Raw genomic sequence first — 23,733 nt, forward strand, 5'->3', positions numbered from 1 at the left:
TTAGGGAATACACATTGGCTCTATAAAACTCAGCCAGTGTTTGTTTGTGCACGGCCCCTAGTGGACAGAGTGGAAACTGCAGCAAGAGACACACCAGGGCAGAAACCCATCAAGAGGTCACTCTAAGTGGCTGACTAACTTGCCTATAGGTAGAGCCGGCCCTGGTTTGTGGTATGCCTGACTTTAGCTACACTACTCAGCGCTCTAGGGCATTGTTTCCTAACCTGTGTGCCCCCAGCTGTTGCAAAACTATAACTCCCAGCATGCCTGGACAGCTGTTGGCTGTCCAGGCATGCTAGGAGATGTAGTTTTGCAACAGAGGGAGGTCCACAGTTTGGAGACCGCTGCCCTTCACCATTCTATATAACAAGTGTGTGGAAAATTTGTTGTCAATATCGTGAATACCAATATATATTGAAACTTTAAAACCTTGTATCTCCACACAGGTCGTACCGCGGTCATGTGACATGGAGCAGAACGTTGTATTCGCTGCCATCCTGCTCCTCGGTGAGTCATTGAATGTTATGTCACTTCTCGGTCCCCCTGGTTATCAGGGCCGACCCTACCATGGGACCCGGTGGGACTATTGGTCCCAGGCGGCACTTTTTCAGGGGCGGCACTTTGCTGACTTTTTTTTTGTGCCACCTGGGTCCATGAATCTATGCTACCTAATGTGGGGAATCTATGCTACCTAATGTAGGGAATCTAAGCTACCTGATGTGGGGAAAGTATGCTACCTAATGTGGGGAATGTATGCTACCTTATGTGGGGAATCTATGATACCTAATGTGGGGAAAGTATGTTACCTAATGTGGGGAAACTATGCTACCTAATGTGGGGAAGCTATGCTACCTTATGTGGGGACACTTCTACCTAATGTGGGGAATCTATGCTACCTAATGAGGGGAATATATGATACCTAATGTTGGGAAACTATGCTACCTAATGTGGGGAAACTACTACCTAATGTGGGGAAACTATGCTAACTAATGGGGGGAAACTCTGCTACTTGATGTGGGGAAACTTCTACCTACCTAATGTGTGGGAACTGCTGCCAACCTAATGCTTTATTTATTTATTTATTTTGGGGGGTGGGGGCAACATTTCACTCTTAAACTCAGGCAGCACAATGTCTTGGGCCGGCCCTTATGGTTATACAATTATTTTTATCTACACGGAAGGGACAGTCTGGCCAAGCTGTGTAGAGTTTAACATTACTGGCAAAAAAAAAAAAAAATTTTATAATGTTTTAAGTAATAATTCAAGTACTAGTAAAGGTAGTAATATGACTAATAAAAATATAAGTACTTAAAATAGCAGCCATAATAATAAATCATACTGCTAATAGGAGTAATAAGTAAAATAGGAAGTGATAATAATAATAATAAACATTTTACTGCTGATAATAACAATGACATTTTTATTTTACTAGCAGAACTGAAGATAGTTTGATTACTAATATTAGAACTATTATTTCTACTAGTGGAATTACTACTACAACTAGGTACTAAACCGTAATGGTAAAAACTAAATAAAGCAGTACATAGAGTAGTATGTCATTTTTTTTTATTGGTTTATGAAGTAGTTATAGTATTGTTAATTAATAGTAGTGAAACAAAGTAGTAAGAGTAGTAATATGTCATTAGTCATTGGAGTAGAAGAGTAAGTAGTAACATTACCATAGTAATATTTATATAGAAGTAGCAATAGCAGCAGTAGTAGTACAGTGAGTTATAGTAGTGGTGGTAGTTATCGATCCTGACGAATCCAAATTCGTTACGAATTTCAGGAAGCGCTGGAGGCTCTCAGTCCTATGCCTCCCGACCACGGGGACGAAGTATTGTGATGTCACGACTCCGCCCCCATGTGAAATCACACCACGCTCCCTCCAATAGACTTGCATTGAGGAGGTGGGGCATGATGTCACACGGGGACAGAGTCGTGACGTCACGATACTCCATTCCCGTAGTCGGAGGCATAAGAATGAGAGCCTCCAGCGATTCCGGCAGTACTTACAGGTGGATTCTGCCCCCTCCCATAGACTTGCATTGAGGAGGTGGGGCGTGATGTCACATGGGGGCGGAGTCATGACGTCACGATACTCCATTCCCGTAGTCGGAGGCATAAGAAGGAGAGCCTCCAGCGATTCCGGCAGAACTTACAGGTGGATGCTGCCCCCTCCCATAGACTTGCATTGAGGAGGCGGGGCGTGATGTCACGATACTCCTTCCCCATGGTCGGGAGGCATAAGACTGAGAGCCTCCAGCGCTTCCGGTAGTACTTACAGGAGGGTGCTGCATGCTAGATTGCAGGGGTCCCCTGGGGAGGGACCCCCGCGATCAGACATCTTATCCCCTATCCTTTGAGGTTATCCAGGAAAAAAACTTTTTTATATATATATATATATATATATATATATATATATATATATATATTTATATATATATATATATATATATATATATATATATATTGGCTCCAGAAAGTTAAACAGATTTGTAAATGAAAAAATCTTAATCCTTTCAGTACTTATAAGCTGCTGAAGTTGAATTGTTCTTTCCAGCCTAAGTGCTCTCTGATGACACCTGTCTCGGGAACTGTCCAGAGTAGAAGCAAATCCCCATAGTGAACCTCTTCTACTCTGTGCAGTTCCTGAGACAAGCAGAGATGTCAGCAGAGAGCACTGTTGCCAGACAGAAAAGAACAACTCAACTTCAACAGCTGATAATTATTGGAAGGATTAAGATTTTTTAATAGAAGTAATTTACAAATCTGTTTAACTTTCCCGAGGTAGTTGATATATAATTTTTTTTTTTTTTTTTTAAGAATACCCCTTTAAGGGTCTAGTTACTGTGAAAGGTCAGCCCAAAAGTACACACCTGCTGCTGTTCTATACAAATACTGTTTTAAGCGTAGTGGAGCATATTTTATTCCCCTCATATATACACTAAGTATGTCAGGCAGAGAAGTGCCAGGATGTGCACAGAGGAGTGGCAGAGGCCTAAATTCATTATGAGCAGGCAGAAGTCGCATCAGACTAGGGGCGAGTGGCAGCAGGAGTCACAGCGAGGGGCCTAAGCTCCCGTTATCAGCCAGCGGTCGTGTCTCAACCAGCAACCCATCTGCTGTCATTGATTGGTTAACTCGGTCATCCACTTCATCACAAGTGACATCTGACACCCCCAGTCAACAGTCGGTGGGTTCCTCAGACACAACCATCAGTTGGCATGGCAGTCCCTGTCCTCCCTTGCTTCTGTCCTATGATGTTCCCACCCCCATAGAAGTATCTTATGCTGTGGGTTCAGCTCCACTCTTTAGACAGTCAGCAGCCCAGTTAAGAAGTGGAGGAGACAACCCCGGTTTCCTTTGCTAGGTGGGCAAGAAGTGATGAGGAGAGTGTGGGAGGCGGTGTTGCGAGTGTTCAGGCTCCTGAAGCACACACTGTTGAGGAACCTGAGGAGGACATCAGTGACATGCTGACACAACTCGATGATGATGAAGCTGATCGCACTTGGGAGCTGGGTGCAGATGGGGCTTCATCATCAGGAAAAGGGGGTGGCAGGTTGCCCGTGAGGCAGCAGTTGAGCCAGCAAGGTGGTAGCATGGTTGGGAGTCAGTATAGTGGCAGAAGTGGGAAGTCTGGAGCCAAACGTGCCCAGGGTAGACCATCTGCTTCACGGCAGCCTACCTGCCCGGGAGGTAGTGGAACAGGGGTCCCTGGAGTCGGCGACAGTAGCAGTCTGTCAGCACGTACTGTTGGTGGAAAAATCAGCTACTCTGCGGTGTGGCAGTTTTTCATCAAGTATCCGGAGGATGTTAACATGGCCACAACTCTATATACTCAAAGGTGGGTGAGCTCAGCACCATCTATAAAAAGGGGGTGCTGCTAAACGTGCCAAACAAACAAGCACTACACCAAGAAAAAAGAAGCACATAATATAGCGCACGCCCACAAATTTTGGATTATAGAAAAACTTATCTTTATTACACATTCCTAAGTACAAAAAGCAGACAATACAGTTAAAATCAATTAAAAGACCAAAAGGGCCACTTGCACAAACAGGGGGAGACCCCTAAAAAGGGAGACTCCACCCAGGGCACCTGCCTATAAAATATATATAAACAGCCTGTCACAGCTATAATATAAACTATACCGTAATATGCACTCAACGCCACAGAAAATAACCCTTGATACAACCTGGATAGTGGCCACACACAATTAAAAAAAATATCTTTTAAATTGTGAGGCCCTTTGATCTGGTCAGGCTGCCGCCACCTCCAGGCTGTGTCATTCTGCCACCATATGGTCTACTCTTGCTGCTACCACCTCCAGGCTTGATCATTCTGCCACATTTTGGTCTCCTAATGCTGGTGCCACCTCCAGGCTGTGTCATTTTGCCGCCATGTGGTCTCCTCATGCTGCTGGGACATTACCTATAAAGCTTTATGGTATCACTAGCTATTTAAAATCTTTAATTTGGTGGATTGTGGTAGGAAGTTGTTGTGTGTGGTCTCCCCCCCCCCCCCCCCCCCCCCCCCCCACACTCAGGCACTTATTGGTGGGGATGGGATATTAAGATGGGATAAAAAAAAATTACTAAACATTAACTAAACATTTTTATGGGAGCACTAGCTACCATAAGTCTTCAAATTAAATTTTAAAATGTATCTTTTAATCTTAGGAATTGTGAGGCCCTATGGTCTTAGTATTATTTCACTAACACAGCACACTCCCTATGCGTGTTAGGACAAGGCAAAGTGTTCTACACCCCTATTGAGGCTCTCTGTAGGCCAGAAATAGCTGTTTTTAATAGTGATTCACCACAAATAAATTCAGACCCAAACTAATTTTTTCGGAAAATTCATCGAATCAGCCGAATTGAATTTTTCAAAAATTCACTCATCTCTAGGTGTAATATATTGTTGTTATTATAAGTAGTGGTAGTATTATGTTAGTAGTTGTAGTGGAAGAAGTAGTAGTAGTAGTAGTAGTAGTAGCAGTAGTAGGAGTATTAATAAGTAGTAGTAGTGGTAATATGTTGTTGTTATTAGTAATAGTACTAGCAGCAGTAGGAGTAGTAAATGTTCTTAGTAGTTGTGGTGGTAGTAATAATAATAAAAATAATAGAAGTAATAATAAGTTGTAATGGTAATAATAAGCTGTAGTAGTAGAAGTAGGTTGTTTTTATTAGAAGTTGTAGAGTAGTTGTAGAGTAGTAGCGGTAGTAATAGAAGTAGTAATTATATGTTGTTAATATTATTTTTCAAATGATTATTAGTTGTTGAAGTAATATTAGTAATAATATGTTGTTAATGTTGTTATTATTATTATTTGTAGTAGTAATAGAAGTAGTAGTAGTGTTTTATTACTATTATTATATTATCATTATTATTATGAATGATGATAATAATAATGATAAAAGTAATAATAATAATATACATTTTTAGTAGTAGTAGTAGTAGTAATGTTGTTCGGGAAGTAGTAAAGGTTGATAGCAGTGGTGATATGTTATTGTTTTTATTATTATTGTTGTTGTTGTTGTTGTGGTATGAAAAATAATACCAAAAGAATTGTCTGTTCTTACTGCTGTAAAGGAAAAACTAAATGCAGCCATGTAGTAATAATGGAGTAAAAGTTGTAAAAGTAGTAGTAGTTTATGTATTAATATTATTGTTAGTAGTAGTAGTAGTAGTAGTAGTAGTGGTAGTAGTAGTAGTAGAAGTAATAGTATTAGTAATAGTATTGGTAGTAGTAGTACCATTGTAAAATCACACTACAGATGTATTTTTCTAATGCTTTTACAATGTGTGAAATTATTATTATTATTAGTAGTAGTTTATTTATTATTATTATTATTTTCATGTTACTCCACATTTTATTTCTAACCATCATTTAATCTTTTTGTATATTTTCTGTTCTCAGTTGCAGCGGTCTCCAGCTCCTCAAACATTATAAACCCAGGTATTTCTTTTTTATGCTCCTGGCAGCTCTGTAATCCCCAAAACATTTATATTTTTGTAAAATAATAAGTTTTATATACTATATACTATACTATACATAATAGTCAGTATAAACTGTGAATGTGTACCTAACAGGGAGTATGTATTCTCTTCCTTATAGATCTTCTGTATCCATATGGGAAGAACTTGGATTATTCTTCTCCTAACTCAGATGATGGAGATTCACCCCTGATGAAGCTCGATGTTATTCTTCCACTGTATGGAAACAACTACTCTTCTCTGTATGTGAGTATGACGGACCCCCTGATGACCCAGACAGACCCTACCTGTAACACTGCACCTTGGTCTGCCAAGTTCACACTTTGGTTGTAGCTTCAAGTCCAAACTTTGTACATATGTGAACTGGAGAGGAACCCCACTGAACAGTGTCCCTAATAACTAGTTCTAGCGGAGTGTCCTGTATTAAGCAGTTGTAGCGGAGTGTCCTGTATTAAGCAGTTGTAGCGGAGTGTCCTGTATTAAGCAGTTCTAGCGGAGTGTCCTGTATTAAGCAGTTGTAGCGGAGTGTCCTGTATTAAGCAGATCTAGCGGAGTGTCCTGTATTAAGCAGATCTAGCGGAGTGTCCTGTATTAAGCAGTTGTAGCGGAGTGTCCTGTATTAAGCAGTTGTAGCGGAGTGTCCTGTATTGAGCAGATCTAGCGGAGTGTCCTGTATTAAGCAGTTGTAGCGGAGTGTCCTGTATTAAGCAGTTGTAGCGGAGTGTCCTGTATTAAGCAGATCTAGCGGAGTATCCTGTATTAAGCAGATCTAGCGGAGTGTCCTGTATTAAGCAGTTGTAGCGGAGTGTCCTGTATTAAGCAGTTGTAGCGGAGTGTCCTGTACTAAGCAGATCTAGCGGAGTATCCTGTATTAAGCAGATCTAGCAGAGTCTCCTGTATTAAGCAGTTCTAGCGGAGTGTCCTGTATTAAGCAGTTGTAGCGGAGTGTCCTGTATTAAGCAGTTGTAGCGGAGTGTCCTGTATTAAGCAGATCTAGCGGAGTATCCTGTATTAAGCAGATCTAGCAGAGTCTCCTGTATTAAGCAGTTCTAGCGGAGTGTCCTGTATTAAGCAGTTGTAGCGGAGTGTCCTGTATTAAGCAGATCTAGCGGAGTATCCTGTATTAAGCAGTTCTAGCGGAGTGTCCTGTATTAAGCAGTTGTAGCGGAGTGTCCTGTATTAAGCAGATCTAGCGGAGTATCCTGTATTAAGCAGTTCTAGCGGAGTGTCCTGTATTAAGCAGTTGTAGCGGAGTGTCCTGTATTAAGCAGTTGTAGCGGAGTGTCCTGTATTAAGCAGTTCTAGCGGAGTGTCCTGTATTAAGCAGTTGTAGCGGAGTGTCCTGTATTAAGCAGATCTAGCGGAGTGTCCTGTATTAAGCCGTTCTAGCGGAGTGTCCTGTATTAAGCAGTTCTAGCAGAGTCTCCTGTATTAAGCAGTTCTAGCGGAGTGTCCTGTATTAAGCAGTTCTAGCGGAGTATCCTGTATTAAGCAGTTCTAGCAGAGTGTCCTGTATTAAGCATTTCTAGCGGAGTGTCCTGGATTAAAGGAGAACTCCGGAATATAAAAATTGTCTCCCATAGTGCCGACAGTAAAAAAATAAAGATGAACATACCTTTCTCCGCTCCCCCAGGGCCTCCGGTAACCGGCTCCGGTCTCCTCCGCTATCCACTTCCTGGTTGCCGGCGGTCGGATGAGCGAAGTCAGACTCGGCCGGCGATAGGCTGAGCGGCAGTGGGAAAACGCTTCAGGACACAAAATTCTTCACTACACCGGCACCTGCGGCCTGGGCCGAAAACGTCACACTGCCGCTCAGCCTATCGCTGGCCAGTTGGGACTTCACTGCGGCCGGTAATTGGCTGAGGGCAGTAAGACTCTCCGACCACCGGCAACCAGGAAGAGGATCACGGCAGAGGCCGGAGCCGGTTACCGGAGGCCCCGGGGGAGCGGAGGAAGGTATGTACATCTTTATTTTTTTACTGCCGGCACTATGGGCCACAATTTTTATATTCCGGAGTTCTCCTTTAAGCAGTTTTAGTAGAGTATCCCCTTATAAGCAGTTCTAGCGGAGTGTCCTGTATTAAGCATTTCTAGCGGAGTGTCCTGTATTAAGCAGATCTAGCGGAGTATCCTGTATTAAGCAGATCTAGCAGAGTCTCCTGTATTAAGCAGTTCTAGCGGAGTGTCCTGTATTAAGCAGTTGTAGCGGAGTGTCCTGTATTAAGCAGTTGTAGCGGAGTGTCCTGTATTAAGCAGATCTAGCGGAGTATCCTGTATTAAGCAGATCTAGCAGAGTCTCCTGTTTTAAGCAGTTCTAGCGGAGTGTCCTGTATTAAGCAGTTGTAGCGGAGTGTCCTGTATTAAGCAAATCTAGCGGAGTATCCTGTATTAAGCAGTTCTAGCGGAGTGTCCTGTATTAAGCAGTTGTAGCGGAGTGTCCTGTATTAAGCAGATCTAGCGGAGTATCCTGTATTAAGCAGTTCTAGCGGAGTGTCCTGTATTAAGCAGTTGTAGCGGAGTGTCCTGTATTAAGCAGTTGTAGCGGAGTGTCCTGTATTAAGCAGTTCTAGCGGAGTGTCCTGTATTAAGCAGTTGTAGCGGAGTGTCCTGTATTAAGCAGTTCTAGCGGAGTGTCCTGTATTAAGCAGTTCTAGCGGAGTGTCCTGTATTAAGAAGTTCTAGCGGAGTGTCCTGTATTAAGCAGTTCTAGCGGAGTATCCTGTATTAAGCAGTTCTAGCAGAGTGTCCTGTATTAAGCATTTCTAGCGGAGTGTCCTGGATTAAAGGAGAACTCCGGAATATAAAAATTGTCTCCCATAGTGCCGGCAGTAAAAAAATAAAGATGTACATACCTTCCTCCGCTCCCCCAGGGCCTCCGGTAACCGGCTCCGGTCTCCTCCGCTATCCACTTCCTGGTTGCCGGCGGTCGGATGAGCGAAGTCAGACTCGGCCGGCGATAGGCTGAGCGGCAGTGGGAAAACGCTTCAGGACACAAAATTCTTCACTACACCGGCACCTGCGGCCTGGGCCGAAAACGTCACACTGCCGCTCAGCCTATCGCTGGCCAGTTGGGACTTCACTGCGGCCGGTAATTGGCTGAGCGCAGTAAGACTCTCCGACCACCGGCAACCAGGAAGAGGATCACGGCAGAGGCCGGAGCCGGTTACCGGAGGCCCCGGGGGAGCGGAGGAAGGTATGTACATCTTTATTTTTTTACTGCCGGCACTATGGGCCACAATTTTTATATTCCGGAGTTCTCCTTTAAGCAGTTTTAGTAGAGTATCCCCTTATAAGCAGTTCTAGCGGAGTGTCCTGTATTAAGCATTTCTAGCGGAGTGTCCTGTATTAAGCAGATCTAGCGGAGTGTCCTGTATTAAGCAGTTCTAGCGGAGTGTCCTGTATTAAGCAGTTGTAGCACAGTGTCCTGTATTAAGCTGTTCTAGTGGAGTGTCAACTAATAAGCAGTTCTAGCGGAGTGTTCCCTCATAAGCAGTTCCAGCCGTGTCCCCTCATAAGCAGTTCTAGCATAGAATCCTGTATTAAGCTGTTCTAGTTTAGTGTCCTGTCCTAAGCTGTTTCAGCAGAGTTTACACTAATAAGCAGTTCTAGCGGAGTGTCCACTATTAAGCAGTTCTAGCGGAGTTTGCACTAATAAGAAATTCTAGCAGAGTGTCCTGTTATAAACTGTTTCAGCAGAGCTCCCCCTATATTTAGTGCAAGCTGGCTTATAAGCAATGCCAGCAAGGGGAGCAGCTTGAAGTCTCAGCTTGTTCACCCCTCCATCCTAATGCGCCACCATATGGCCTCCCCTATATCACATGCTGTAGATCTTTGCTTCTTAGTATGTTTGGTTTTCCTTTTAACAAACAGGTGAACTACAATGGATTAATATCCTTCAAATCTCCAGATGACGACTTCACCCCAGAGAAGCTCCCCTTGGTCTCTGGGAATCCTTTTCTAGCTCCTTTCTGGGCTGATGTGGATATTTCTTATGCCGGAGACATATTCTATAACCAGAGAACAGACAAGCAGGTTCTCTCTCGGGCCACATCAGATATCAGAACCTACTTTGGGTCCATGGATTTCACTGCTCAGTGGGTGTTCACTGCCACATGGGACAGAGTCTCCTATTATGGATCTACATCCGACAAGGTATCTACAGTCTCTTATATACTAATAACACTTATGTACTAGTGACACTTTTATCACTTTTAGGGTTTAAAAATTTTGCTTAAAGCATTTAAACCTTAATTATCTTTACATGTCAAGTCACATGGGCAATGCTTTGTGTGGGGTCGACAGTCTCCTTGCACAATGATAGTGGGGTGCCGGGCAGGAGATCATGGAGAGTCCCAGCAGTCGGACCCCCCGTGAACAGACACTTATCCCTTATCCTTTGGATAGGGGATAAATTGTTCAGCACCACAGTACTCCTTTATAGTGTACCTGTTGATTTTAGGCAGCTTTTCAGGATAAGCTGTTGTGTGTGTACATGAGAAGAAGCATTATTTTTGGTCACTGGTGTATGGCAATTTTTCATTTTCCAGGCTCCATCTCTAATTTTCAGTTTCTTCAGAGCTAGTAGCTGTAGACTAGCTGCTATGATGTCTCTTATACACTGCACACACGCACAGATCCTTCTCTCCTATATCTCATAACCTCAAAAACATGAATGACATTATAGAGCAGTACTGACAAGTGTAAGTTGTAAATCCAGGACTGGGTTTTGGAGACATGAAACTTTCACCTCTCATGTCTCTCTTCCTCCGTCTTTCTCCAGCCTCTTCCCCTCTCATGTAAATATGCTTCTATGAGCAGTTGGAACCTGATACTTTAGTAAGCTGAACCATCTGGAGACAGACCTGAGCAGTCTTTGCAGAGTGAACAATTAGTTTTTGGGGGGAAGGGTAAGGAAAAGAAGCAAATAAGTGAGAGAGAGACATTTTCTTTCATAAGGTATATAACAAAGTTGCTTATATTGACTAGTTATCTCCGCTTTATGTCTTATTGTGGAGCAGAGGACATTGTGGACTGGATAGCAGTCAGCTCAGTCACACCAGGGTGATGTTACCTCTGACTACGTGACTTTGAACCGGTTGTCGATTTTTACTGCTGCTCCCTATTGGGGCTTCTTCATTTTGTCATAGCAAAGAAAGATATTGAACATAGAGTTCCTGTCAATGAGTTGGATAACAACAGTGAATGTTGACTTGTGATGAGGAGAAGCATCAGGTGGAAGGGGGAAGACATGATGGCTAAATTGCCTGACTGTGTTGGCGGTGGTGGCAGAAGTGCCACTGGTAGCCAAGGTGTTGATGATGGTATTAGGGGCACTGGCACTGAGACCCATGAATTAAATGTTACTGGGATAATTTGTGTTAAAAATAAGTGATGTTTTAATACTGTGCAATTGGTTCCGCATCAACCGAGCCCTCATATGGCCCGGTAGATAAAAAGTCAAGAAGGAACAAATAAAATAGCAAAAATTAAAATGTGCTGCATCATTAAAGTGGTACTCTGCCTCTAGACATCTTATCTCCTATTCAAAGATGTCTGATCGCGGGGGTCCCACTGTTGGGGACCCCCGCGACCTCGGCTGCAGAACCCCAGACATCGGTGCACGGAGCAAACTTCGCTCCATGCCGGATGAATGGCAATGCGGGGTGGAGGCTTGTGAAGTCACAGTCGCAACCAGCTCGTGAAGTCACGGCCACGCCCCCTCAATGCAAGTCAATGGGAGTCACGCCCCCTCACATAGACTTGCATTGAGGGGGCATGGCCGTGATGTCACAAGCGGGGCGTAACCATGACGTCAAGAGCCTTCGGCGCTGTACCAGACGCTCTAAATGACTGCTGGGTGCAGCAGGGAGATCGCGAGGGTCCCCAGCGGCCGGACCCCTGCAATCAGACATCTTATCCCCTATCCTTTGTATAGGGGATAAGATGTCTAGGGGTGGAGTACCCTTTTAAGGGGTTAAAGTGGAAAGCAAATGAAAAAAAGGGACCGCCGTTCTGCTCAGGGGGCCCTCTACTGCTTGTGTCCACCCTAGAGCATCACACTCTGAGCTGGGACTAGTACCGATCTACTTACTTGTCTATGTCCAAAATGGCTTGATGAAGGTTCTTCGAGGTCCTCTACTGGTCTACCTTTATGTATAGCCTAGAAGGAATACTAGACCACCAGTCATGCGTGTTGCTATGTTTGATGTCACATTTTGTCTTCTTACACTTTGATGTGCAATAAAATGTACAAAATCCATCTTCTTTTTGAGTGTTGTGAACTGTTCCTACCAGACCATCACATGTGGAGTGTCAGTAAGGTTCGTAGAGCTCTTAGTACTTTACTCCATATTGATTTATTATTTTGTTCCCATAGGTGAACACGTTCCAGGTTGTCCTCTGCACTGATAAAGTTCAGACCTTCGTGATGTTCAATTATGCCAATATTACATGGACTACAGGTGTCGGCAGTGGGGGGAACAGTAAAACTGGTCTTGAGGGTGTACCGGCTCTGGTAAGTCTTGGCAACCTTACTGGTTGGTGTGATTTAAAATTTTAGGAGTACCTGTTACTTAAAACATTTTGACAAGTCCTAGCGACATGTCAACAGATTTGATCGGTGGAGGTCTAAGTGTTCAGACCCCGGAACGATCCCTAGAATGAGCCGGGAGAAGACCATGCGGCGGTGCGCTCCCCTCTCTGCTCTATACCATGTGATCCAGAAAAGTTCTGTAGACTTGCATTGCGAGTTTGTCTTAATCACGTGACACAGAGCTGAGAGAACGCAATGAGCACAGACGTTCCCGGCTCGTTCTCAGACCCCCACTAATTAAAGCTTCTGACATATCGCTAGGACATGTCCAAAGTTTGTTTTTGTTTTTAAGTGACAGTGGCCATTTAAGTGTAAGAGTATAAAGGAATAGCTGATAAAATGTATTATGGTTAGTGCAAGCCTGAGTGCTAGTTCTGTCTATATTACCCCAGGCCCTGCTGTAATGCCCCAATGAGGGTGGATCTCTTGTGCTACCCATCTAACAAGACTTAGGGCTAATTTAGGGAGACGTGGGGGGGTCACATCTGGGTTTTTACCCCTTATATGACTTCAGGAAAGGGATGCTAGACTTAGCTGCTAAATGGTATAAGGCCACTATTTCAAGAGTGGTCCTGGTATGGGTAGAGGCTGCCAAGCACCAGGGACACAGAAGTCATAGAAGTGAGGATGAATCATTCTGACATAGTGTTAGTTTTTGGAACAAGCAGATGGGTCATGACAGGTGGCACAGGTTTAGCATCAGACTGTGACAGATTAGTCATGGTAGGTGGCCCAGAGTCCAGGTCATCTACAAAAGGATCAGCGTCGTACACAAGGGTCCGGCAGAGGAAATGTCAAGTAAACAGCACAGGTCAGTGATAGAGAATGGCAAATCAGGAGTACCACCCACCTTCACTATGGTAAAATCACACTATTGAACAGGCACAGTGTCAGGATTCGGCAGGCTGGAGGTGGATCCTCTGTGTCAGAGAGGGATTGGCGTGGACCGTATCGGTGGACCGGTTCTAAGTTGCTACTGGTTTTCACCAGAGCCCGCCGCAAAGCGGGATGGTCTTGCTGCGGCAGGAGCAACCAGGTCGTGTCCACCGGTAACGGCTCAACCTCACTGACTGCTGAGAGTGGCGTGGGACAGGAGGACTAGACAGAGGCGAGGTCAGACGTAGCCGAAGGTCAGGGCAGGCGGCAAGGTTCGTAGTCAAGGGCAACGGCAGAAGGTCTGGTAACACTGGTAAGGGCATACACAAAAACGCTTTCACTAGGCACTGAGGCAACAAGATCCGGCAAGGACAGGAAGGGGAAGTTGGTTTAAATAGGCCTGGAGCAGATGGAAGCCAATTACACTGATTGGGCCAGGCACCAATTAGTGGTGCACTGGCCCTTTAAATCTTAGAGAGCCGGCACGCGCGCTCCCTAGAGAGCGGAGCCGCGCGTGCCAGGATGTGACAGCCGGGGAACGGGACAGGTGTGTAGATTGGGATGTGACCCGCGAGCGGGCGTGTCCCGCTACACGGATCGCATCCCCGCCGGCAGTGACAGTGCAGCGCTCCCGGTCAGCGGGTCTGACCGGGGCGCTGCAGAGAGGAGAACACCGCGAGCGCTCCGGGGAGGAGCAGGGACCCGGAGCGCTCGGCCTAACACACAGGTGAGCGAGAAACTTTCAAGTGTCACGGTCATTAAAAAAAAAGTTTGAGATCTCAAGTTCTCCCATCAAAGTCGGCAGCAAGCTTTACTCTTAAACCACCTCATTGTAGAAGAGAGACGTCATTATAAGTCTATGGAGCCTGACTCAGCACTTTTGTCTTCTTAATATGACACGTCCAAATTTTTACATTTTTTTATTTTTATAATTTTTTACGATGTAATTCATTAAATAAGTAGTGGCAGGCAGCAGGTGGACCGCATATTAGAAGAGCGCTCATTCCCCCTAAAAATTGCAGTCAGGGCTTGCACGGACCCTATGGGCCAGACAGGGAATTGCAGCCAAGGAGGTGGAAACAGAAGAAGGACTGATGGAAGAAGCCCGGGCCTTGTAGAGAAACGGCAGAGCATAAACATGATCCCACCAATGCCCGCCATAAACCTATAAGATGCCATGATCAATGCTGATCACGGCATCTAAAGCAGTTGTGGGGCTTTGGTGACGCTCATTGAAGTAGCAGCCATAGGTCTCTTATCCTCTTCCAGATCCTCTTGTATAATGTGACCTTTATGAGAGAAGTCATAAGATGAACAAATTAATCTAGATCCCTTTATAACTGATACTTCTTACACATCTGATCTTATTAGTCTTGTATGAAGTTTCTATATGTTCCTATCATTCACAGGCCGGTCTGGACAGCGGAGAGGTCACTGGTTACTTTATCATCCCTGGATCATTGAATTCATCTATCGTCAATATATCCACCACCACCAATGTGGATGTCGTAGGTCGCTGGGCTTTTAAAGTTGACCAGTTGCATCCCGGATTCCCCTTGATTAGGACGGGTGAGTGCGTAATGGAGAATCTGTAAAATAAAATCTGTAATACTTATAAACTGATATCTGTATATATAAATTAATGTATTATTAAATCCCTATTTATCGATATGGGAATTTCTCATCAATTACCATTTAGCTTTGGGAATCATGATGTCTTGTGCTGACTAGTGTTGAGCGGCATAGGCCATATTCGAATTCACAATATTTCGCGAATATATGCATGAATATTTGTCATATATTAGCATATGTGAAAATTAGCATATGCGAAAATTAGCATAAGTGTATGCCAGTCTCACACAGTAGTATTAGAGCCTTATTTACACCACTCAAGCTGGAAGCAGAGAGGGAGGATCACTGTGATGTGTACTGTGAAAAATAAAAAAAAAACTGTGAAAAAAAAAAAAAAAAAATTTTTCGTAATTGCGATATAGTGCGATATTCGTGAGCAACACTAGTGCTGATACCTCACTTCTGGCCATATGGATACTATACAATGGATCCCACAATACTATCCAAGCTGAGGAACTGCAGTGGCTCTTATAATAAATACATTGATAGTTTATTTGGATGGCTGCCATGTAACACTACATTTCTCCTGTAGAGGTCACTACAGGGGAAACAAATAGATGGCGTCAACTTTCCCAAGCAAAATAAGTGTGGAAGCTGATGTAAACACCACTAGAGGGAGCTCACTGCATACAGATTTATACAGCTTCCATTTGACTTTATGATCTGTATACAGTAGGCACCCCCTAGTGGCTACTGCAGTCAGTCAGCATGTATCACTAACTCTGTGGCTAAGTAGCTTTTTAAGAGAAATGGTGTTTGAAACTTGACATCACATACTTCAAGGCTTTTCATTGTGTTTTTTTTTCCCAGTCACAACAACGCCAGCAGAGACTACTACAACTACACCAGAGACTACTACAACCCCAGCAGAGACTACTACAGCCATAGCAGATACTACTACAACCCCAGCAGAGACAACTACAACTACACCAGAGACTACTACAACCCCAGCAGAGACTACTACAGCCATAGCAGATACTACTACAACCCCAGCAGAGACTACTACAACTACACCAGAGACTACTACAACCCCAGCAGAGACTACAACAGCCATAGCAGATACTACTACAACCCCAGCAGAGACAACTACAACTACACTAGAGACTACTACAACCCCAGCAGAGACTACTACAGCCATAGCAGATACTACTACAACCCCAGCAGAGACAACTACAACTACACTAGAGACTACTACAACCCCAGCAGAGACTGCGACAGCCATAGCAGATACTACTACAACTACACCAGAAACTACTACAGCTACTGAAGAAACAACCAGTTTAGAAACAACAACCACTGTTGAAACAGCAAGCCCAGAGCCAACAACAACCAGTGAACAAACAACAACGTCACAAGCAACAATCACTTTCCCATTAACAACCAGTGAACAAGCAACAACTTCACGAACAACAACTCCACAAAGAACACTCTTTCCAACCACTAGTGCACATTCTATGATAGGTACGTTGACAAATGTTGCATGAAAACATACAGAACTGGGCAAATATTTTAGGCAGGTGGGAAAAACGTGCTGCAAACTAAAGGGGTGTGGCCACTCTCTGACCATTTTTCAAAAACCATATGACTAATACTGGTATGTCTGCCCTAATGGGTAAATTGCTGTATCTCCGCCACCTCGGACAGTGCTCTGCCCATGCATCTGTGCAGTGACTGTTGGGGGAAAAAAAGTCCAGAGAGTGGCCGACCCCTTTAAGATTGTATTCAAAAATGGAAAAGTTAATATTTTTTAAGTCAAGTAACAATATGAAAAGTGAATGAACAGCATTGATTATTTTAGATACCCTTGTACAAAGTAGTGGATTTGGTTGTATTAGTTAGGTGTATGATTAACCAAAGATACCCAAAAGGTGATCATATGTAAGTTGAAACACAGTAACTTAAACAGGAATAGCTGTGTAGAAAGCTTAAATCAGAGCAAGGAACAGCCAAACTCTGTGACAATGGTAAAGTTATGGAAGACAGTGTCATTTTACAGGTCATACGCCATGGCAAGACTAAGCACAGCAACAAGACATATGGTAGTAAGTCCTGTCATCAGCAAAGTTTTTCCAGGCAAAGTTTATATAACAGATGGGGGTTCCGAAATACGCTGTTTAAGCTCTTTTGAAGAAGCACAAATAAATAGGCAATTTTGAGGACCATAGATGTCAGCTACAGGAGCAGTGCAGCATATCAAAGAAAAATCTTGCTTACTGGCCTTTTAATTGGTAGATGTCCAAAAGTGTCATCAGCCCACACTTGGCAGAAACAGGTAAGACCCAGGTGCACCCATCTACTATCGGAGAAGTCTGTCCAGAAGCATTTTGCACCTCCCCTATATAGCATTGTGGCTGATCTGCATCATAGGAGGAGCCTAACCTGCCCTTGTACCCGTCACCGAAGACAGCTTGTTCTCTGAAGTACTGGAGAGCCTGACAATAATGATGGTCTGCAGGTAACAGTGGAGCATGGTGAAGGATCCTGGGAGGTTTGGAGCTGCATTTTAATAAATAAAGTTGGGAATGTCAGGATTAATGGTGTCCTTAAAGGGGTATTCCACTGGCCAGCGTTCAGAACATTTAGTTCAGAAATGCTGTGTGCGCGTGCTGCGGGGGTCAGCCATGCCCCCTCATGATGTCAGGCCATGCCCCCTCAATGCAAGTCTATGGGAGGGGGCGTGATGACAGTCACGCTCCCTCCCATAGACTTGCATGGAGGTGGCATGACGTCACAAGGGGGAGTGACCGACCCCCGCAGCGCGCACACAGAGTTCGGAACTAAATGTTACAAAAACTGACAAGTGGAGTACCCCTTTATTGCTGAGCGAACTCCTCTCCATGCCGGATGACGGGCAACCACAGCTGTCACGCCCCCCTTCATTCATGTTTGGACAGGGGATAAGACGTCTAGAGGCAGAGTACCAAGGGCTCAAGTCCTGCAGGAATGTGTGGGAACTGAGTTCCTGCACTTTTTCCACAGCCTGATAACCATACCCATTAGCAGGAGTCCTGCAGGACCAGCTCTTGAGTGGAAATTTTGGGTTTGTTCCCTCACTTTTTTCCCAGGACTTGACCCCTAGGAGTGCCTCTTTAAGGGCGGTCACAGTGAATACTCATCGTATTTACATTTCTCTTCTGTCCAATGACTTTGCACTTTGGTAACTGATAAAATTAAACTATTAACACATTTTTTTGAAACATTCTTGAAGCATTTTTCATTTCTGTCTAAAGCTTTCAAAAAGGTTGGGAAAAAACTATGGGAATGGTTGATCTTTTGGGATTTATCCAAAATAATTTTCTTTTATATGAAAGGACAGGATCATATTTTGACTATTTTACTTTATTCTACATTAAGGTTCATAGTAAGGACTAAAATTCTTCTCAATGACTAAAATTCTTCTCAATTACTTCTCAAATTCAATATGTAATGTCTATTATTAATAATACATCATTTTTGCAGTAACAAATCACTAACAGCAATGTAATATTTCCCTCCTTTCAGATCTTCTTTACCCATATGGCCCCCAATGGGACAATGTCAGCCCAAAGATAGATGATGGAGGGCCGCCCGCCATAAGACTTAATATCAAACTTCCTGTTTTTGGAAGTACATATTCAACTTTCTATGTGAGTATGTCACAATATCTTATCTTGGTAAACAGATATTACATTCTAGAAATTAAATTAGAGGATGGATAGAAATGAGATAGTGAGATACCTTCATAGTTTAGGACCTGGATTCAAACAGATTCAACTTTAACTTTCTGAGATACAAAACTTTTGAAACAGTTCTTACAGTTTTTAATTCAGTCGCAGGTGTTTGGCAGTTGAAGGGTTAACCCATTCGGTATTAGCATTGGGAATTGAGTCTAGCGCTGCCCCTGGGTTTTTTTGCATATGAAGATCTTCCAGTGGGGGACTGGCTTAGATTTGCAGTATTCACTACAGTTGAGCTGCAGTTTCCTATTGTAGGATGCAGGTTTGGGCAGAGATGCAATTTGGTCCTGGTCTAAGGCCTACAGAAGTAACAGGAGATCTAAGAGGTTACTGTGAAGTTTACTGGTTATGGGCTAGGCTGGTAATTCCTCATAAATTCCACAAAAGTGACACTAGTCCTCTGGATGCAGAGGCTGCAAACTTAAAGAGTAGATCCTTCCCTTCAGAGAGGGTGATTGGGCTACTCTGGACTCCTTACTTCCCAGGAGTAGCCCAATAACCAGCAGCCCCAGGTTATCCTCTGCATTACTAGTTCTGATGCTGACTCAGATTCGACAGTTCATTAGCTTTGTAACTAATTTTTTTTTTTTTTTTTTACGTTGGATGTTTTTCTTTGTTCCATTATTTGACTGTCTTTGTTTTCATTAAATAGCTGAGTAACAATGGACACGTGTCCTCCAAGGATTTTATGCAATACACTCCTGAAAAATTCCCTTTACCTAAGAAGATCTTCATGATCACTCCTTACTGGTCTGACGTGGACAACAGAATATCCGGAGACATCTACTACCGGCAGAGCACAGACCCAGCGCTGTTGTCTCGGGCGACATCCGATATAAATTCATATTTCCATGGCATGAACTTCACAGCGAGCTGGGTATTTGTGGCCACGTGGAAAGATGTCCCTTTTTTTGGATCAACATCAACAAAGGTTTAATTATTATTTTTTATTTTTTATTTACACTTGACTGTTTTTGAATTCTTTTAAGTCAAGGGTAAATTCTAAGACACTCTTTATTGTATCCGGTACTATTTCCATATAACAATATAGTCAATGTTTATAATAATAATTCCATCGTATTTTCTCACAGACAACCACCATAGACTTACATAGAGCATATTAATGTAAAAAGGGAGATGCTATTTTGCTGACAAGTTTTTTCCAAATGAGATACGCCTAAAAAATACTGTGTGAACAGAGCCTTACAGAAAGTAGTAGCAGTACTTTTCGGTCCGTTTTTGTTATGTTTTTTTATCCACTTTGTTTCTGTAATTTTTAGGTGAATAATTTTCAACTTGTCCTCATATCTAATGGAAATGTCACCTTTACTCTGTACAACTATGTGGACCTTCAGTGGACCACAGGCACGATCAGTGGGGGAGACAAAGCTACAGGACTCGGTGGCACTCCAGCCTTGGTAAGAGATTATTTGGGGCCTCTAAAACACAGCAGGGTCTAGTACTGGTTCTTGGAATATGGTGGGCTTTGGGTGACAGAGCAACAGTAGGTCCCTTGTCTATTCCACACCTATGTTCATCCATAAACAAGCCACAAGCCCTGGAAAGGTAAAACATGATATTCTCCACCAAATCAAGAGTAGAACTAGCAAAGTTACTGAACTTTGCCAAAAGTTCGGTTCTACAAGTTTGCCGAACGCTGACAAAAAGTTCTGGTTCTGACCAAACCTGTACCTCAACAATAGCCTAAAATGAAAATGATTCCTATTTTGAGTAGTAGCAACAGGTTGAAGTCCTAGAAAGTGCACAAATGTGACATAACACCCTTTATGAAGCTTTTTCACAATTAGTGCAAAACAAAAAACAACTGTTTCACTTTAAACTTCCAATTAAAACAGATTTTGTGCTGACAGAACAGATGCACACCCCTCCCTGCTGCTTTACTAAAAATTATTATGTATGTTGTTCCTACTCTTATCTGTGTTGTTCATTGCTCACTGTCCCTTGCAGAGATCTTCACCTGACACCAGCTATCTCTACAATGAGGCTTTTTTTGTGGCTTTAAAAGGGAACTCCAATGGAAACAAGTGGAAAACAAATGTTTTCAAATCAACTGGTTCCAGAAAGTGAAACAGATTTGTAAATGACTTCTATTAAAACATTCTTAATCCTTCCAGTACTTATCAGCTGCTGTATACTACAGAGCAAACTGTGTCTTTCTTTCCAGTCTGACAACAGGGCTGTCTGCTGACACCTCTGTCCGTGTCAGGAACTGTCCAGATTAGAAGCATATTCCCATAGAAAACCTCTCTTGCTCTGGACAGTTCCTGACAGGGACTGAGGTGTCAGCAGAGAGCACTGTTGTCAGACAGAAAAGAACTTCAAATTTCTCTGTAGTATATCTGTAGTATACAGCAGCTGATAAGTACTGGAAGAGATGAATAGAAGTAGTTTACAAATCTGTTTAACTGACACCAGTTGATTTGAAAGCATTTTTTTCCCATCGGAGTTCCCCTTTAAGCTTACCCTTATACTGCCTCCTCATTGGCTGGGAGAGCTGTTTGAAAGGCATTATGGGATTTTCTGACATCATGTGATCCTTCTTCCTTCTCCTTTTTGCAGTGGGTGATATTATTTTAGAAGGTTGTGCCAAACCATCCAAAATTAGACTTTTTTTTTGTTTTAAAGGGGTACTCCGGCGCCAAGACATCTTATGCCCTATCAAAAGGATAGGGGATAAGATGCCTGATCGCAGGGGTCCCAACACTGGGGACCCCTGTGATCTTGCACCCAGCACCCCGTTACCATCAGCCCCCGGAGCATGTTCACTTTGGGTCTGATGACTGCTGATCACGGGGCCGGAGTATTGTGATGTCATGGCCCTGCCCCCGTGTGAAGTCACTCTCCACCCCCTCAATGCAAGCCTATGGGAGGGGGTGTGGCAACTGCCACGCCCCCTCCCATAGGCTTGCATTGAGGGGGCGGAGAGTAACATCACACGGGGGTGGAGCCGTGAAGTCACAATGCTCCGGCCCCGTGATCGGCAGTCATCAGACCCGGAGCGAACATGCTCCGGGGGCTGATGGTAACGGGGTGCTGGGTGCAAGATCACGGGGTCCCCAGTGGTGGGACCCCCGCGATCAGGCATCTTATCCCCTATCCATTGGATAGGGGATAAGATGTCTTAGCACCGGAGTACCCCTTTAATTCTTCACATATATTTATTTATTTCTATCCCCTCAGGCCGGTTTGAATAGCGGCTCCTCATCCAGCTATTACCAGATGCCTGGATCTCTAACTTCGGACATTCTTCTGATATCCTCCAAAAGTAATGTTCATATTCCAGGGCGCTGGGCCTTTAAAATAGACAAAATATTTGCTGAAGATATCAATGGCATTTTGAGTAAGTAATTATCATTATTATTATTATTATTTTTCTTATGTGAATTTTGAAGTGAATATTTTTTTTGTTTTAAAATGTATCAATATACGATGATTATTTGTGTTAAGAAAGTTGTGTTCTTTCAAAGATAAGACAAAAAGGTTCTTTTGGCTGGTGTTTATAATAATACAAAAACAGTATAAGTGTGACAAAGAATAATATTTACTCGTTTAAGAGTAAATTATTTCTGGTGTTTTTTGAAGCCGTACATTATTCTTTTCTCCATTTTCGATAATATAAAAAAATATATATATTTTTTTATTTTATTTTAAATTTTGCTTTCAATCATGAAAAGTTGCTTCAATTATTTTCTAAAAAAGAAAAAGAAATCAACAAAAAAATTATTTCTCAATTAAAGAGGACAGCTGCATATCAGGTAAGGTTTTTCCTTGTCGGTATTAAATTGGTTAAATTTCCATGTGTTGAAAAAAAAAAATCAATTCCTCCAACTGAGCATTAAGTTATGTACACACGAGAAAAAAAAGATTAAAAATTAAAAAATTATAATAATTCAATAAAATATTATGAAGATAATAAAAAAATATATAATTATAATAATGAAATTAAATTATATAATGATAATTAAAAAAACATATATATATATAGAGTGTGGGTTTGGAAGAAAGCCATGGCTCAATGTTCTTTTAATTCACAAGAAAGTCATCAATGGGTTAAATGGTGTTGTCTCGGACGCCATTGTCAAAAGATCTATATGATGCCATAACGAAAACGTAAATGCTTATGGTAACTATAATGATTTTAGGATTAACCCCTGGTGCAGAGAAGACGCCTCAGTATTATGATACATATTCTATCTTGCAGTCCTCATCCACTTCTTTCAGTCATTTATCTTTGTTGTCTCCATTAACCCTTTGTGATCTGCAGATTGTTAGATAAGTCTCCTATATAGAACTAAGAAGATCTCACCTGACCTTGGACTGGTGGCCGCACAATCCTGGTAACGAGTAATTGCTTATTATAATAATATAATGAATATGTTTATGATAATTGTGTGGATGTTATACATTATATCTGGTGATCACTGATGCCCTGAGACCGGGCGCGGAGCCGGCAGAGCTCCACCAACATTTTTCAGCAGACACAGGAAGGACCTTGTCGTGGTTCTGTTGCTCATAATTTATGGATGTCGGGCTAGATAAATACAGAAGATAGATAGATATGAGATAGATAGATATGAGATAGATAGATAGATATATAGATATGAGGTAGATAGATAGATATGAGATAGATATGAGATAGATAGATATGAGATAGATAGATATGAGATAGATAGATATGAGATAGATAGATATATAGATATGAGGTAGATAGATATGAGATAGATATGAGATAGATATGAGATAGATAGATATGAGATAGATATGAGATAGATATGAGATAGATAGATATGAGATAGATAGATATGAGATAGATATGTGATAGATAGATATACAGATATGAGGTAGATAGATATGAGATAAATAGATAGATAGATATGCGATATATAGATAGATATG

At 42.7% G+C, this 23,733-nt stretch overlaps 1 protein-coding gene across 1 annotated transcript; it reads left to right on the forward strand.

Moving 5' to 3' along the window:
• Positions 1-461: 461 nt before the first annotated feature.
• LOC130294114 (serine-rich adhesin for platelets-like) lies at positions 462-23,175 on the forward strand. Its single transcript, XM_056543570.1, has 12 exons — positions 462-507; positions 5,924-5,962; positions 6,122-6,246; positions 9,871-10,152; positions 12,377-12,514; positions 14,878-15,037; positions 15,911-16,561; positions 18,602-18,726; positions 19,469-19,747; positions 20,097-20,234; positions 22,018-22,177; positions 23,102-23,175. Exons 1-12 carry the CDS (start codon positions 468-470, stop codon positions 23,107-23,109), a joined length of 2,145 nt encoding a protein of 714 aa, XP_056399545.1. The 5' UTR covers positions 462-467; the 3' UTR covers positions 23,110-23,175.
• The last annotated feature ends 558 nt before the right edge of the window (positions 23,176-23,733 follow it).

This window comes from Hyla sarda, chromosome 10 (assembly GCF_029499605.1).
Source record: "Hyla sarda isolate aHylSar1 chromosome 10, aHylSar1.hap1, whole genome shotgun sequence".
Taxonomy (NCBI): domain Eukaryota; kingdom Metazoa; phylum Chordata; class Amphibia; order Anura; family Hylidae; genus Hyla; species Hyla sarda.